Here is a 17,496-nt window from a genome sequence, read left to right as displayed (position 1 = left end):
AAGCATAAAGTGGCTGCAAAGAGCAAAATTACAGATCAACAGCAGCATGCATCTAGAGTTATGTTTCCCGGTGAAGTATTCACTCGCGTCATGTACTTTCCCCTCCTTCACTGAGCCCTGAGGGGACTGTAAGTTGATTTATTAAGCGCTTTTCATAGACAGGCCGTCACAAAGTGCTGTACACAAAGATTAAAATAAACAGAAAGTTAACTAACACTCTTCCTAGGAGGGTGGCACGGTTCCCCCCCCCTTTGGTGGTCCTCCTCGGGTCCTTGTACTCTGGGGCCTCTGGATATCTGGGGCCTGGATCTCCTCCATACCTGCTTCATACCCTGGTGGACGGGGCTATGGCTCCCCACACTCCCTAGCAGATCGTTACATGGAGAAACCTTTGGAATACAAGCGTGGTGATCGACACAGGTGTGCACACAGGTGTACACACGGGTGTTCACAGACGCGGACTACACCTTTCTTGGCTGCTGCCTCAAAGCACATTGTGCGCTGTCTATCTTGCGTGCTGCACAATATCGTTTATTATTTAGTATCTACTGTTATCTACTGCTAGCTAGTTTATTGTGATGGTGCTGTTTTTATTATGTTGCTCTTTGTTGTTTGCTTTCTCTTCTGTTTTTTTTCTCCATACAGGTGATCCAGGCGTTTTGTTTGTTTGTTTGTTTGTTTTTTCCTTTCTTCCCCCCCTTCTCACCGTCTCTTCTCCCCTTTGGTTTTCTTTCTCTCCCTCTCTTTCTTTCATTCTTTCTCCCTGTCCTATCCCCAAGTCACGTCTGTCCCGTTTGTAGCAACCGAAAATAAAATAAATACATAATTATAATAAAGGTCAATCAAATGGACCAATATGGCAAGGCCATGATGATCCACTTGGTAAAATAAATCCGCTTGGCATCTTTCTTGGCCTTAAGACAACAATTCTGATGGCTAAAGATCCAAACGGGACACAAAAAAAAAAAAAAAAAAAGAAAGTTAACTAACAAAATAGACAATATACACAATATAAAAGGTTAAAAGTAAATAAATAAGTAAAATAGTAAAATAATACTGCAGCTCCTAAGAGCTGGTGGCTAGCTTTGTTTGCCAGTGACTTCAGTGGAAACAGCTGCCCGCTGTGGCTCAAATAACACTGGCTGCTTAACTGAAAAGAACTTTTCACACTAAATTAAATCCAATGTTGATAAAATAATGCTCATTATAGCAGCTTTCTAATGCTAGGTTCAGGTTTTAACTTAATCCATACTTTTCACGCCAACTCAAATATTAATCCTAAAATAATTCCCATGAAGTGGACGGTCAAACATTTGTTAAAACAGCAAAAAAACGTCCCCATAAACATGCTTTCATAGCACGACGCTCCCACACACTCCCACAGTCTGCAGGCTACTCCGTTTGTCCTCGACTGCCTTATCGCCCTTGACCCTCTGATGTCTCTCTTGATAACGGCTGCAGATAGATTTGAGACACAGACGACCTTCAGTCACTTTCTATCATCATTTTCATATTACCCACAATCCCCATCTGCTGCTATTTCTCCAGTGGTCATTACGGCCAATTAGTGTCACTCCCAGAGTCATCTACGCAGAACTATGAAGTGTTTTATGGATAAAAGTTGGAGAACACAAGGAGCTCCTTCATCCTGGGAAGTCAGTCAGCAGCTTCAGTCCCTCTGTCTGTCTCGTCCTTTCATCCGTCTGTCTGTCAGTCTTCACGTCTGTCACTTTTCTCTCTGTGTTACCGTCTTGTTCAGTCTCACGCAGGTTTTGGCACCCGAGCGCCTCTCTGTCCATCTCTGTTTATTATCTGCTACTCGTCTCCTTTCCTTTTTTTCTCCTCCTGTAGCCTTCGTTCTCACCCCGTAAACTGTCCCCCTCCTCATTCCAGAGCTCGTTTCATTGACAAGAAGAGTTTATCATGTTCTGACCCCCCATGACCTTTTACCTCTCTTCATGGGAAAGTGAACTAATTAGTTGTCAGACTGCTGTTAATGTTTGTTGATCTGAAACATAACATATGCTAACATATGCTAACATATGCTACAGATGGATGGAATCAACCACATCCACACCTTAAACATGTCACTGTCAAAACTTTACTTATTGTTGGAGCTTTTTCATTTAAAGAAAGCAAATGTTCATTCGCCTCGATTCTCACAAGGTTTTCCCAAAGTTCTGGAGAAAAAACTGTATCTGCTTCGGGAAACTTTGCTGGGTCAGGACATTTGCAAATACGCCATCAAGCCTGTGCGTTACATACGAATGCTGAGGTCATTTAAACACAGAGTCGAGCAAAGTGACAACTGTAGAGGACATCACTGAAAATGACCTTTGGTTTTATGTTTGTTGTTCAAATGACAACAAATAAGGTTACGACGTTGTCTTCTTGACGTACGCATGTCACACGGTGAACTTAAAACGATTACCCCTGCTGTGTTTGCGTGAGCATCATCGTGAACTACGGCAGCTCATCAGCTCTGTAACATACGCCAAGGTCGTGAATCCGAGACATCCACTTCATTTAATTATAATCAATAGAAACACAGTTAAAAACAACCGTTGAGCATAATTTTCTCTTGTAGAAAGCAAAGAGGTCCAGGTGATGTTTAAAGAAGCACCTCAGACAACATTTTGGTTTAAATTCATGACGTCAGTCCAACAGTGAAGAAAGGACAGGAGGGCGGGGGCAGAGCGAGGGGAAGACATGCGGTAAAGGCGGCGGGTGGATGCTCTCAGCTGTACGGCACGTGGCCGCCCGCTCAGCGCACCGAGCTTTAAAGTAGTTACTGTTACTTTTCACTGTACACTTACAAAAAGCTTTTCAACAACTTCTGTTGAGAGTAGAAAAGTTAAAGCATGCTACTTAAAATCACACAGGGATTAAAGTTTCATTTAAAATGGAAACAGCCTGTAAGGTTTGTTACTCTCTTTTTTAAATGGGACTTATTTTCTTTATGTTTTCTGTCCACAATAATAGATGTTCATAGACGTTCATGGCTCTACGTGACAGATTAGGCTGTTGTTAGTTTTGTTTTTTCACAGCTTCCCTCCTCACGCAGCCACAAACTGACCTGTGTCTGTTCTGTCTTCTGTTAGGTGCATGTGTAAACCACTGTACTCTACAGCCACGGTTTACTTGGCTAATGTGATGACAGATTATCACTGACATGTATGAGTGGGTTAAAAACAGTGGTTACATCTGTTAAATCCGCCTGTGATTCCCCCTCATTAACATCTTTTCGGATTGGCTGAAGGGAGCGTCCTAACGTTCCCTCTGATGTGTGTTATGATGTTGAATTATTATTTATAGTGTTCCTGCGCACTGTTTTGGTAGAGCAGTGGCTTAATGAAAGTGAGCTCTGTGGATAATAACCATAGTTTCCTGCTGACTCGATGCTTGATGTGAGGTGAAGGGTGAGAAATTTCATGAGGATAATACATTTTGTTTCAGTGAACACAAAAAGTATTTGTTAATTATTTAGATCTTTAGTGTCAGTCTGTGAAGCTTTTGTATCTGCGTGTCAATCGAGTTGATCCCATAGAAAATAATTGTGCAGATGTTGATTCAACCTGAAATAACCCAACAGCTGCTCTGACCTCCGATCTTTGTCTCATCCTGTGGCGGGTTAGATCGATCAGTAAGGCATCTAACATCTAACAGCATGTTTCAGACAGAGGCTACCACAGCAAGCAGAAAAACTCAGATGTTCTTCTTTATCTCATATTGAGACATCTCAAGGATTAAATGTGTAGTTAAACATCTTTAGACTGAAAGAGGAGTTTTCACTGTTCGTGGTCCTTCATGTAAGGCTAATAATACATGTGATGGTTACTTCTCTTTTCACCAATAAGACATGGAGTTTGAGTGCAGGGGTTATGGGAAAAACACATGAAATATTGATGGCAGATAAAAGCCGTGCGCAGAAACTTGTGGCTTATTTGGTCCGTTTACAACATATCACGTTGCCTCACACTGATGTGAAGTGGTTTCAAGCTTTGGTGGGATTCAGTTCAGCCTGGAGTCGGCACCACTGAATGATATTTGGCTGACATCACCCAGCGCCCATTCGTCCAAACAGCACTGGAGCTGCCTCTATATGCTTCCACAGATGCAGCACAGACACTCGTGTGATTTGTTCCACTAGCTGTGCATTGCTGTTTTTAATATATTACATTTTCCTCAGTTACATTGTGTTTAATGTCTTTGTAAAACTCGGTCTGGTGGTCGGTTGCACTGCATTATGCTTCGTGGTGGTTTGCTGGGTTACCTCTGGTCTTGCTCTCTTCTACTTAAAATGACTGAGAAATGGGAATCGAACATGTTCATCAAAGCAAGAGTAAAAAGAGAGCGTTTCAAGTCACACAGCCGTGGTTAATCGTCACCGCTCATCCTCCTGTTCCCGCACTTTAGCTGACTTGTTTTCGTCACAGGGATTCAGTGGGACAGCGCTGCCTTACTGACTCTCAGCGTCACAGACAGCAGATAAAGCTTAGAGCTGGCAACACCCCGCCCGATTTTCTCTGACAGAGAACAGGCGCTGCTTCTCATATAAATAAACGTAACCATCGATCATTTTTTCACTTCTGAGCAGACACAGATGTGCAAACACGCATTCGTATCCATATACATCCAGAACTGCCTCGATTCTGGCAGCTTTCAAACACTTAGTGTACACACCGCCCTCACTGTGGGCTCATTTTCCAGTCTTTCCACACGAGAGCCGTCTTTATATTTGTCAGATGATGACGAAGTCTAAGCGCAAAGCTCATTGAGTGCATGTCTGTCCCAAAAGCAGACTTTGCTGGATTTGTTGAAGTTTTCAGGCTCTCTGCTGCATAGATGACACATCTGAAACGTTTCAGCAAACCCCTTTTCTCCTCACTGGCTAATCAGCATGAAGTTAGGCTTTCTCAACCGTAATCCAATAAAGTCCCAATAATCCAAACGGCTGCAGAGAAATCACTCAGATGAAAGTCCACTAACTAGACTTGGCATCTTTGCCCATAAGTGTGAAATACAATTGCACGCACACTCAGCTGTGCATTCCTAAACAAGCACACGCACAAAGGTAGACGCAATCCTGAGTGTCACCTGCTCATTCTTCACAAACACACATTAGTGTTGTGAACATCATCATTAAAATCACTGCTCAGAACATAACACGGCAGGAACACGTGTTCCTCTGTGGACACACCGTCAAGACCGTGACGTATAGATACTAAAATACTTGCTTTGGATTTTGCAGTGCCAGTGTTTGGACAGTGACACGTTTTTGTAGTTTTGCCTCTGAACAGCACGATGGGGGACTTTAAATCATACAAGTAGGATGTGATTGAAGAGCCAACTGTCAGCGTTATTTCAGGGCATTTAACAAAATTGGTCCATTAACTGTTCAGCATTGGCAGATGTTTTTATACATAGTGCCCCATTTTCAGAGGGTCAAAAGTAATTGGACAAACTAACAGAATTTTAAATAGAAGGAATGGTTTTAATATTTGGTTGAAAGTCAGTGAGTGAAGTGTAGAACATTTCCTCCAACAATATTATTCTCTTCCTTCTATCTGCTACATTTCATTTGTTTCGTCTTTCCAAAAAGTTTTGTTTTGTCCAAACTGTGTTGGCTCTTTTCCGTGAAGGCCAGCCTGTGCTTCCTGTTCCTGGGTGTAACCAGCGGTTCACAACTATGAACTTGTTTTTCGTAACCAACTAAAGATTGTTGATTTGATCGCTCCTTAAATTTTTGCTATTACACTCATGGGATTATTTTGGATTTAATGATGGGCATGTTCACTTGCACTGACATCTCCTTCAACCTCGTACTGAGAGCTTGAGTGTACAATACCACCAAAATATACCAAGTTCAACACTCAGAATCAGCTCCAGACCTCCAGGATCTGCTTCATTTACCATTAAAAAAATACAGTAACAGGTTTCGCCTGGACATAAAAGAGCTTGTCGGTCAGTCGTCCAGTTACTTTTGAGCTACTGAAACAAACTGGCTTTGTGTAAAAATGGCTGTAGTTGATAAACTGTCACAGTCGGGGTGTTTGCGGAGTGGACCCAGAAGCAGACACGGGAGAGAGAAAATGAAGGTTTAACAAAAAGCGAGCCGTTAATTTGGCTGATAGTGAAAAACCACCAAACAAAGGCGAGGCGAACTGGGGCAAAACTAAACTAGAAACTAAACTGGGAGCAGCTAAACTTACTATGACGACTACGACGTGAGACATAACATGTAAACTGAACAGCAGCATGCAAAACTTTGAACATGAAGTAAACTAAACCTGCCAAGAACACGAACATGAAGAGTAGAAAGCAAGACTCTGTGACCCGACGTGAAGTAAACAGACGACCCAACAATGAACAGAGGAGCACAGAGGACACATACACAGAAGGGTAACAAGGGAAGTGGAAACACCTGGAAACACAGCTGATACAAGTGAACATGACGCCACAGGGGAAGCAAAACTAAACACACTGAACATGGAAACACAAGACTTTCAGACAAAACAGGAAACATGGAAAGACGTAGACTGTGACAACACAGGCTTGACAACGGGACATTGAACACGCAGACATGAAACGCACAATAGACAGAACGATACACAAGGAGAGGAAGATAGAAACAGGAAACAGAAAACAACACATAAACAAGGGAGCATGGATGAAACTTTAACTAAACCTAACTAAGACATACTAATAATACACTAGAACTTACCAATTACTCTAATAAATCATGAGGAATCAAAAACAGTAAATAAACCTAAAATGCTGGTCACAGTCCCGCTGACATAAACAGCTCATGCATTAGTTTTGTTAATGTCCTTGAATCAGAGCTGAAGGTCTACACGCGGGCTGTTCGATAAAACGATATAAAAACATTTATCGTTTCCTATCACGCTATCGTTGGTTTCGTGGTGTCGTAAAATAACCTGTTTATATTAATATTTTTTCATCGTTTGATGGTCACTGTAGTGGCTACATTAATTTCTTAAAGTAAACCTTTCACAATAAAGCTCAAGATCCTGTTGAGACTTTTCAAAATAAACTGAATCACGTGAAAGAGTATGCAGAGAGTTTATGGATGAGAAACAAAAAAGAGCCGTCAGGTGCTAAAAAATAAACCTTAGACTCAAACTTTGAAAGAAAACGGCGGCCGTTACAACTTATGTCTAAAAATGTGTCGTTGCATGCATCGGTTAAAACACTCGACTCCAGCTACACGACGCCCAGCTGGAAACACTTCAAGTCGAGCTGCCCGAGATTCACAGAATTTACAGAAAATTTTACATTTTTGTGATTTATATCGTTATCGGGACGAGAGATGTCTTATATCAGGATATGAGACTTTGGTCATATCGCCCTAGTCTACACTTACTGAAGCTGACCGATTGCTTGATCCAGCGTGATGGCATACAGAGGCAGAGCTACAAAAAATGTGTGTCACTTGCCAAAATTGTACCAGTTGGATTGTATTCACATGAATCCCAGTACGCTGCTGTATTCCCAAATTAAAGTGCACAGCTGTTGCCAGTATTGAATCCTTTTTCTACAGTTTGCTTACAATAAACATAATTTACGCTTTACTGCTGTTAATGCATTTTAATGATGAGAAAGCTTTCCTTTCTTTGCTTCGATAAACTAATAAAGCATTAAAAAAAACTTGGATTGTTTCCGAATACTCACATCCCGTTACATAACTCATCGACTGAAACTCTAAACATGTCTAAGAGTAAATGACGTTAAGACATTTGGACTTTGGAGAAGCTTGTAAAGCTAAAAAGCTAAAAATCTGAGTTATTACAGGCAACTGAGAATTAAAGCGCTCGTGTTTGAAATGCACAGGTCTCCATGTATGGGTCTGTACTATTGCCTCCCATCAGGGGCCATTCAGCAACATTTCCTTTACTATATCAGCTCCACAGTATAATACTGCACATGTGCAGAGCAGTTCCTGCACATGCTTCAGGATGTTTATGGCTACATTGTGTATTTTCAGAATGCTTGTCTGATAGTAGTAGATAGAGCCAGAAATGTAAAGCTAAAGTACAATGATATCCAATCCATATTCAAACATCTATTGTGCTGTGCAACCAAACATTGTTAAACCTGCTGAACTTTAGTTGAAACTCACTATGTAGGCTGAGTCTGTAGACGCTTTCCTTGTGCCAGTGCAAGTGGAAAGAGTTCAAGTGGAAGTGGACAAACTGGTTCAGGTAATTACAGAAGAAGGTGTAACTGAGGCTGGGGTCATGTGGAAGTAATCCAAATGGACACACAGAGAAGGCATTTCAAAAATCCACATCCATTTATTAAACTGCATTATGTAACCTTTTTTTTATCATAGCGCTAAAAAACCCTTTAAATCCACACATTTGTATCAGTATTTCCTGAGCCGCTCCTTCCCTCAGACACTGTTACATTTACAAGTGTAACTTTGTTCTCACAGCTTTGAACCATCAGCAGTAACAGAGAACTTCTGTCAGATAAGAGGACGTACAAATGCAGCTCTTTGGAGGTGTTCATTGCACAAACAGTATTGTCTGGCTTTTTCTTTTTCGTGGCAGGAGGTCATGTGATGAGCCGATTAGTTTTTATTGACAGTTGTAATAAAGAGATTAGCGATGGCACACTGGAAATGTTCTGGGATTGAGAAACTCACAGCATCTACAGTAATTTCCATCACCTGTCGACCTGCCGGACGTACTGCGGAAAATCAGCATCTGCATAAGAAAGGCGGGACCGGTTTTTTACTTCATTTCAAAAACTAAAAAGATGTCCAAGATTTTCTCTAGCAACTTTTTTTAAACACCCATTTATCGGGGATTAGCTCATAACTCATGTGGTGGCACAGTAGTTACTACTGTTGCCTCAGAAAAAAGTCGGGCCTGGGTTCAAAGCTACCAGCTGTTAAATCACAAATTAACTTTGACTTTTGTGGAAGGCTGAATTCAATTTCACTTAAAACACTAAAGCTACAGACCACGAAACCAAAACAAAACACTGAAAGGGGCTAAAAAGTAGAGTAAAGGTGAGTAAAGTGAAGGTGAGTATAAAGTCACTTTAGCATGATAAGACATACCTGCTGCCTTACCGCCTTAAGATGTTCCTGATTTCTAAGGATGAACCAGGAAATTGCTTAGAGTTTGTAGCTATGAACAAGTGTTCTCTTGTAAACAGTAATGTGAGTCATTGTTACCAGAAGGTTAATGATTATAGCAGCTTTAAGTCAACGAAACGGGAAAGCCGCGCCTTTGCAATACAAGAAAGTAACCAAAAGATTGGCCTTGAATGTTGGATTCACATCCTCACATCCACGTCGTCAGTCTCCTACAGTCACAAACATGCAAACTATGCCTTCATTAGCTCTCTGGCAGACACAGAGCAGTGAATCTTTGAACGTATGCGTCTTGTCTTTATATACAGAGCTATAACTCAGCGTGAGTGAAACTCTTACACCTGTCTGAACCTTGCTTTAATACCCAATAAATTTCAGCTCCCTGTAAAACAGCAGACAGAAACTTCACAGCCAAGCAGGAAGTTGTGATCTGACATCTCTACCCACGCATTCCAGGTTCATTATATTCAGCAGCATCACTGCATGGGACCTGCACAGAGAAAGTGCGGGTAAAGTGGAATATTCGCATCGAATGAGTGGGCGGAAGAGGGAGTGAAAGAAAGAAAAGAGTGGGCTGAGGTTTAATGCTTAAACAAAGAAATCCTTTGGCGGCGTCTATTGTTGAGGAATCTTTCACTTAGCTTCAAGGGGAGGCCTCGACAGCAACCTGAATGAGCGGGTTGAAAGGGGTAGGCTAGCATTTGAACTGTGAACCGGAGGTCGAGCGTCCCTATGAAGTCCTTGTACACACAGTGAAAGGCACACGGATCGCCACGGATGACTCGAGTGCACTCACTCATGCTTGAGCGATCCCATTTGGACAGGCTAACGTACAGAAAAGGCAGACGCACGCATATTTCCAGGCTCTGCACTCGCCGTTTTACTCACACGCACACCACGTGCGTGACTATGTAAACTTCTCTCTGATTGTTTAGCCTGACGGTCACCAAGATATACTGAGAATGTCTAGGATTCTGCCATTTGCTTTAATATTATTGCTAAGACACATCAGCATTCGGAGGTCTGCGGGGGATTTTTGGTGACCCACTTGAATTTTAGCCATTTATGGAAGCGTGCGCACTTAGAGCATAAGTGCTCAAAGCCTTAAAATCACAGTTGCCCAGAATAGCAAGGTAAAGCTCTCCAAGCTGTTTGTAGTACAAATGTCCTGTCATGGCATCCGTGACCCGAGTCGAGGCTCATAGTCTCAGCTGTTGAGCTGTGTGGGGGGATGTGATGGGAAGAAATCCCAGTCTTTATAACTTTCTGTAGGTTTATGTAAACAAAGGACGGCTTCCTCATATGTGATGCGCGCTGAAACTATGGTAATTAGGTTACAAAGGCTGTGCCTGGAGAGCATCCCTGTTCCCACATGGCATTAGCATATTTAAGGAGATGTTTTTTATACTGACCTAATTAACAGGAAGCAGAAAATCACGTACAGATCAAGTGAATTTGAGCGCGTTCCAAGTTTTGGTTCAATAGGAGACAAACCAGCCTGATCCACCGGCTGCATAGTGCAGCGTTAAACATGTTCCAACTGTGCAGTCCTATTAAATTTACAATGAAGTTTACGCCCCTCCCTTCAGAGTAATTTTGTGGGTAGATGTGTCATATAGATCGGTGATTGTTAGGGAAATATTACACTGACAGAGATGAGCTGGAGCTGATCAAACACGTGCCAAAAAGACAAATAGAGGACATGCTAATCAATTCTGTGCCAGTCAGACAAATCAAATAATTGTGTTCTTCAATTCTGTTGCAACAAAGCAGTTAAAGTAATAGCCATGCTTAGTGCAAATTAGCAGATGTTACCATAGTAACATGCTAAAACTAGAAAGCTCATTGGACAGCTTCTTAGCTGCTGCTTACATGAGATGATATTTAACACAGTCTTCAATTTAAACTGTCAACGGTTGCCCCAAAGTGCTTCATATTGGTAAACGGCCTAAAACTCTACTTGAGCATTCACACAACATGTTACGTTCACGTAACCACCGAGATTTATGCACATTCACAACACTTCAGAGCAATTTGGGGTTCAGCATCTGACAACAGTCAGTGTTGTCTTGTGTTGTGGGTGTCAGCCACCAGGTTTAAATAAAGATAACCAACACATCAGCCCGGTTCTTAGTCTGTGTACAGATCATTGTCCATTCACACTATGGATGCTTATCAGCTTTGATAAAGTGATACAAAGCAATAATATCTGAGTACAGTTGGTGATTTTGAGATTGGATTTCAGCCACACAGACCGTTTGCCCGCATACAGACAAACTCACTCAAATGTTACAGGTCGACAATTCTTGGACTATGACAGAAATAGGGCTGCCACAAACGATTATTTTGATAGTCGACTAATCAGATCATCATCCATTGGACGTAAAATGTACAGCTTATTGCACCGGCAGCATCTGCTCTTATATAACTATCATTAGCTTACAGCTTTAAGTGTTTAAGGTCTGTGCTAACTAACAATAAAGACAAGATGATAGTTTATTAAATTTTAATGAAATCTGCAGATTGTTTCGGTGAAGTTTAATAAACTCCTTGCTATCTAAAATATAACAGGACACTGGAGTAAATTCTCCAGCATCTCACACTTCTGATAATCAGCTGTCTGCTTGACGTTTATTCAGCTGTGTAAAAACTATAACTTTAATCTCAGCCAAACCAATTTACTCAGGAACAAATAAAATACTAAAAAAAAGCCAAACAATAACATTTTTAAGTTATCTAAGTGACTCATATATCATGTTTAACCTGAGTAGCGCGGTGGGTTTGAAAACAATTTGCCGGGAGTCCGGTGTTCTCACGGCTCTAGTGACCTTGCCCCCGGCTAGCTATCGAGCTAGTGGGTAACAGACGTCTCCGAAAACGTCGGAGCGCTTTTGAAAATATGTGGTGTCTTGATAAACTGAGCAGATATTTGAGGTTTACACAGCTACATTCTCGCCTGAAAATATGTTAAACGTGTATTTTGTGACCCAGAAAGAATAATAAGAGTAATATTAAAACTAACTAGCTGCCGCCATTGTTGGAAACTGAGCTGGGCCGCGCTGTGAATTCTGGGACAGAGCTACTTCTTCTTCGGGGTTTAACAGCAGCTGGCATCCTTGTACATGCAGTGCTGCCATCTTCTGTTTCAGTCCGTTATTACACTCTTAAATCCTACTACTTATTCCTGCGTCTTTTGGGATCTTACAAAGCTTCAAACGACGCGTCGACCATTAAATCAGTCGTCGACAATTTTAATAGTCGACGTAATCGTGACTAGTCGACTAATCGTGGCAGCCCTAGACAGAAACCTGAAAGCTTCCTGCACCCATGCCCCCCGATTCTGCACATTCATATGCAAACATCTCTTTAACAACACTGTTTACTTTTTACCCTGAGAGCGACATCAATTTCTGCTTGGAAATTCATCGCAAGTCATCCAAAAGTTGTTGAGACATTTCACTCAAAACCACAAATTTGAACTCCACGGTGGTCCTAAAAGAAAAAAAAGCTACCACGAATGCTGAGATCATTCAGCCTGTATCAGCTGGCAGGCATTACCATCCACACAGCCAAACTTAAGCATTTGAGTACACTGATAGAAATTCAACCCCCTCATTGTTTAGTCTCACCGTGCATTAAGATCGGCTGAGTGAGCACTTTATGAGGTGTTTATAATTTATAAACGAAGAGCACAAAGTGTTGGATCACATGTGGGTGAACAACAGTTGTGAACATGATATTTTGGGCTAATGCTTAGTTGAATCTAAGGATTAGTTCCCTGTAGATTTATGCAGATGTGGTCAGTTAGGTTTTGCATGCATTGATGTTAAATAAAGAGGACTAGAACCACCGAACGCTGCCTTTAAACTTCTGTGATGCTTAATGAACGGATGCTTGCTCAGACGCAATTAAGAGAAGCTAAGTTGTGGACAGCGGCTCCCACATTGCTGAACAATCCGAATCTGCTCCTGTTTCCTTAATAATTCCTTAAACAACAGAAGAAGAGCGTTCTAAACAGAAAACTACAATGAGAAGGTTAGAAAGTGAAAACAGAGTCTTGTGGTTCTGCCGGTAACTTTTGGTCAAGAAGCTTTTGGAAATTTCACATTTGATTCATTTTTCAGTGGATCCTTAAACCTCAGGCCAACAAAGAAGCCTTTGTCATTCAGTTATGAAGGACTGACAGCAAATCTCAGTGTTTACGACTGACGTTTCAGTTCAGCCACAGGAGTAAGTACCAAAAAACATCAGGGCTCCGCATTCAAGACTTTTGTTCTCAGTGTCATGTTTGAGGACACCAAAATAAAAAGTTTAGACTTTTGAGTACGGAGAGGCGACCGACTTATTCCAAAGCCATTTGCTGCACAGGGAGGTACAACAACGTTACACATTCATTTCATTTTGCTCCAGATTACTCCAGTGTCTGAATACGTGTACAGTGCATTTGTCTCCCTTTGTGACCCATGTATAAGGGAGCCTAAGTGTGATAACTAACAGACGGTGACAGTAAGCATGTTCTGCTCCTTGCTACCCTCCAGTGGTGATCTAATGCCTCGTCCATCAAACTACCAACGAGCCAAAACAGGTCTGCAGTCCACCTGCATCCATCTCCGACATCTCCTCCGCTCTTCCTCAGTCAATATCTGCAGCTCGGAGGTTTTGGCAGGAGATGTGTCAGAAAGCTCTGGGTCCTCCTGATCCCGCAATAAAACCTCTGCTGGATGTCTCCAGTTCATACCAAAGCCTTTGCCGCTTTTGGAATACTTCACACATCTGTCAAAACAGATCAATTGAGTTCAAACAGATGTCAGAGGGGCAAACTGCACCGTCATGGGCCAATGCATTCTTCTTCCCGATACGTCACTTTGTGTGTGCGTATGTGTGTGTCCATCGCAGGCCAACCATGGTGACTCCTTCATAGCCTGCTGGCTGCAGCAAAAGGAAGCCTTTTAAGAAGCAAAGCCCCCCTCTTCCCCTGTCAGTCTGTCTTTTTTCTTGTCTTGTCTCCCCTCCCTGCCTTTTTGTCACTCTTTCACTCTCTTTTGCCATGCCTGCTTGCTTGGTCTCACTCCAGATAGTCTTTTATACCACTTTTTCTACTCCTGCAGAGACAGAGAACGTTTTATTCCTACTTGTCTCCGTCTGATTTTTTTCTTTTAGCTTCCTATCTCTTGCTTCCACTTGACCAATCAACTCGTTCTCCATCTCCATCTTGTGTCCTCCTGTCTGTGGTTACAGCTCAACTTGAATGCGCACGTGAACAGCTGCTTTTCGTCACAGACAGTATCAGCAGCACAGAAACCTGATAGAAACCTCTGTCGCAGGAGCTCAGCTCCCAGAAGCTTGGCCTATCCTGCCGACACATACACAATAACTACAAACACATGCAGGCCTCGAGGCAGACCCACACCACATGTGAGTGCAGTGAACCTTTTTATTCACACACATGTACGAACACCTACATCATCAGTCATTCAGATCAGTTCTTTATTCATCCATTTACAGCCGTACAAGTCACTCGCATTGTCTGAGGGGGTCGTCCACACGGGCCCCTGAAGGAGGCGATCAATTACATGCTAATAACAACCTACGGGGTGGATACAGGATAATAAAAATTATACGCCCACTAACAATATCATTGGCCGGGTCTGAGCTGGGACGCCATCAGTGACTACTGAGCAGCCGTCTTAGGATCAAAACGGGAATGGTGCAAATCCAGCTGCAACCAGCAGTTCTGAAAAATGAAGCCAACATGAAAGGTTAAAAAAAACTAACGGAATTACAAAGCATCGGAGCGCTTTTGAAAATATGTGGTGTCTTGATAAACTGAGCAGATATTTGAAGTTTACACAGCTACATTCTCACCTGAAAATATGTTAAAAGTATATTTTGTGACCCAGAAAGAATAATAAGAGTAATAATAAAACTAACTAGCTGCCGCCATTGTCGGAAACTGAGCGGGGCCGCGCTATGAATTCTGGGATAGGTTGGGCCCGACCCATCCTTCAAATCTGGGGAAATGAAGAATGCATTTTTCGGCATGGTGGAGTCTTCGAATTTGGACAGGCTTCGCCGTGTCGCTGTAACGTAATTGGCCTACAAATGCGGCCTCCGAAGGATGCGGCCGCTAACTTTGGACACAGCTACGATACCGGACACAGCTTCTTCTTCTTCGGGGTTTAACGGCAGCTGGCATCCTTGTACATGCAGTGCTGCCATCTTCTGTTTCAGTCCGTTATTACACTCTTAAACCCTACTACTTATTGCTGCGTCTTTTGGGATCTTACAAAGCTTCAAACGACGCGTCGACTATTAAATTAGTCGTCGACGATTTTGATAGTCGACGTAATCGTGACTAGTCGACTAATCCTGGCAGCCCTAATGGAGAGTTTCCCTTTTATAAAAGTTCCACGGCCATTTGAAAGTTAATCCAAGCTAAAGAAGCTAGCTAGGGCTGCTTCAATTGACTGACGTGGACACTGTAGCCAACAGCCACCTACTATACAGCACCTTGTTCCAGGTGATGGTGCCCTTTAACACAATCATCTTTGTGTTCTAGTAATAGAAATTCTAGTAATTGTAACTTAAGACAAACACTGAGAAACACGGTATTGCACAAGTACTGTTCAGAAATGCATCTCTCTAACCAAGCTTGCTAGCCATAGCTGATAGCCTAGCATTCCACCCTCTCACATTAATATGGTGACTTCTGGCTAAAGTAGTAAGTTGCATCTTCTGAAACATGCTAGCTGCAATGCTGAGCCACAACTTTTACTCTGAAGGAGCCTTCTTCATGGTCTTTGTCAGCTTTTACTCAGCTCATTAGTAGTTAGCCAGTGTTTGCAGACAAACATAAAAACTAGCAGCAACTGTGGCAACCTGCTGGCAACCAAAGCAACTCCTAGGAGATTTTTGTGCAGCACTTTCTTTGTAAACTCAGACAGCCAGAGCCAGCAACCTCCAGGAACCATTTGCCAACCAGTCTGGGAATACACATCATTCCCTAGCAGCCCTGGTTGTATCGCATCCTTTATGGCAGACAGCTCCTGAGCAATGTGAGCCCTTTCACCTCTACTTAACAAGCTCCAAGGCAGAATGATAAATCCTCCTCTGACACTTGAAGCGCTGTTAGAGATTCAGGGCCTCCTGAAAAATTTTCACTTGGGGATCTGGAACAGTAAATGTCTGTAATTCCTATAAGCCCTGTCCAGCTCCGGGCCCCTGAATCATCACACTCCACCCACCCACTCACTCACTTACTCACGCTTTATTCCCGATTCTCTGCTGCGTAAGAGACTTTATCACCAATAACACATTTCATATGAAAATGAGAATTCAGACCACGTGTGAGCTGCTTATAAACGGCCCATTCATCGGATGCTTGAATGGTTTAAACAGATACAAGCAAACTTTAAACAGTTGTTGACTAATAGATTGTTGCATCCATGAGTTCATCCATGAACGGACCAGTGGGAAAATTCACAGGTCTCGAACCTTTCTTTGGAGAAGAAAAAAATAACAAAGCAAACTTTTTTAACCAAGGAGTTTAATTTGAAACTATTTTTAGGTAAACAAACGTTTTAAACTGAACGAGTCACAGGTTGGTGATCTCTGCGCGCGGTGGACCTTACCTGTGCCTGCTCGCCGCTCTCTGACCCGCTGGAACTGTAGACTCCGCGTATCCCAGACCCGAACACACACGGGCTAGTAAGAAGGTAAGCAGGTAAAATAAATGCTCCATCATTAAGTCCAATGTAAGTCAAAGACAAATGAAAGTCATTTAGGTCCAAAGTCTCTCCAAGAAAAAGCCCGCTGGATCCGTTCAGTGACGCACAGTCGGTAAATGCAGACGCAGAGCCATGACTTCACAGGATGAAGAAGACCCGCAGAGTCCAGTCAAGTGCATTTCAGACGCTAAACTGCGAGCGTGCTGGAGGCAGACTGCCGCTGAAGAGTGAAGGAACGAGAAGCAAGTTTGCCGAGCTCAGTGAGCCCCATGCCAGCTCCCTCCCTCCCTGCATGCCCCCTACCCTCCCCCGTTTGTCTGTTTCGCTTTGATACTCAGTTTACTGGAAGTGCACTTCGCTTTCTACTCTGCTTCCCAAGTGTACTCACGTCGACGTGCGTGACGCTTTTCACAGTGTGTTGTTATCTTTTTAGTAAGTAGTAAAGTTGATTTATTAAACGCTTTTCATAGACAGACAGTCACACACAGAGAGTAAAGTTATTTTTTACTTTACTTAATAAACGTTATAACCTAAATCGTCAGAATACGAAGTAGACTCCTCTGCTCTCAGGCCCTGCGCCAAAATCACAGTGTAAATATAACTGTGGATAAACTGTATAGAAAAGATGGCCATAACTTATCTCGA

The 17,496-nt window shown here is 42.4% G+C and overlaps 1 protein-coding gene across 1 annotated transcript in view; it reads right to left on the bottom strand.

The window, feature by feature from the left end:
- The window catches only part of emilin1a (elastin microfibril interfacer 1a), a 31,975-nt gene extending 14,849 nt beyond the window's left edge, over positions 1-17,126 (bottom strand). Inside the window, exon 1 of the mRNA XM_084953352.1 lies at positions 16,756-17,126. Within this exon, the coding sequence (XP_084809478.1) occupies positions 16,756-16,868 (113 nt within the window). The 5' untranslated portion in view covers positions 16,869-17,126. The remainder of the gene's footprint in view (positions 1-16,755) is intronic.
- Between the last annotated feature and the right edge of the window lie 370 nt (positions 17,127-17,496).

This window comes from Perissodus microlepis, chromosome 15 (genome assembly GCF_051167445.1).
Source record: "Perissodus microlepis isolate ML-2025 ecotype Zambia chromosome 15, ASM5116744v1, whole genome shotgun sequence".
NCBI lineage: Eukaryota > Metazoa > Chordata > Actinopteri > Cichliformes > Cichlidae > Perissodus > Perissodus microlepis.
The sequence above is the reverse complement of the archived record's forward strand: the minus strand, read 5'-3'. Positions and strand labels throughout refer to the sequence as shown.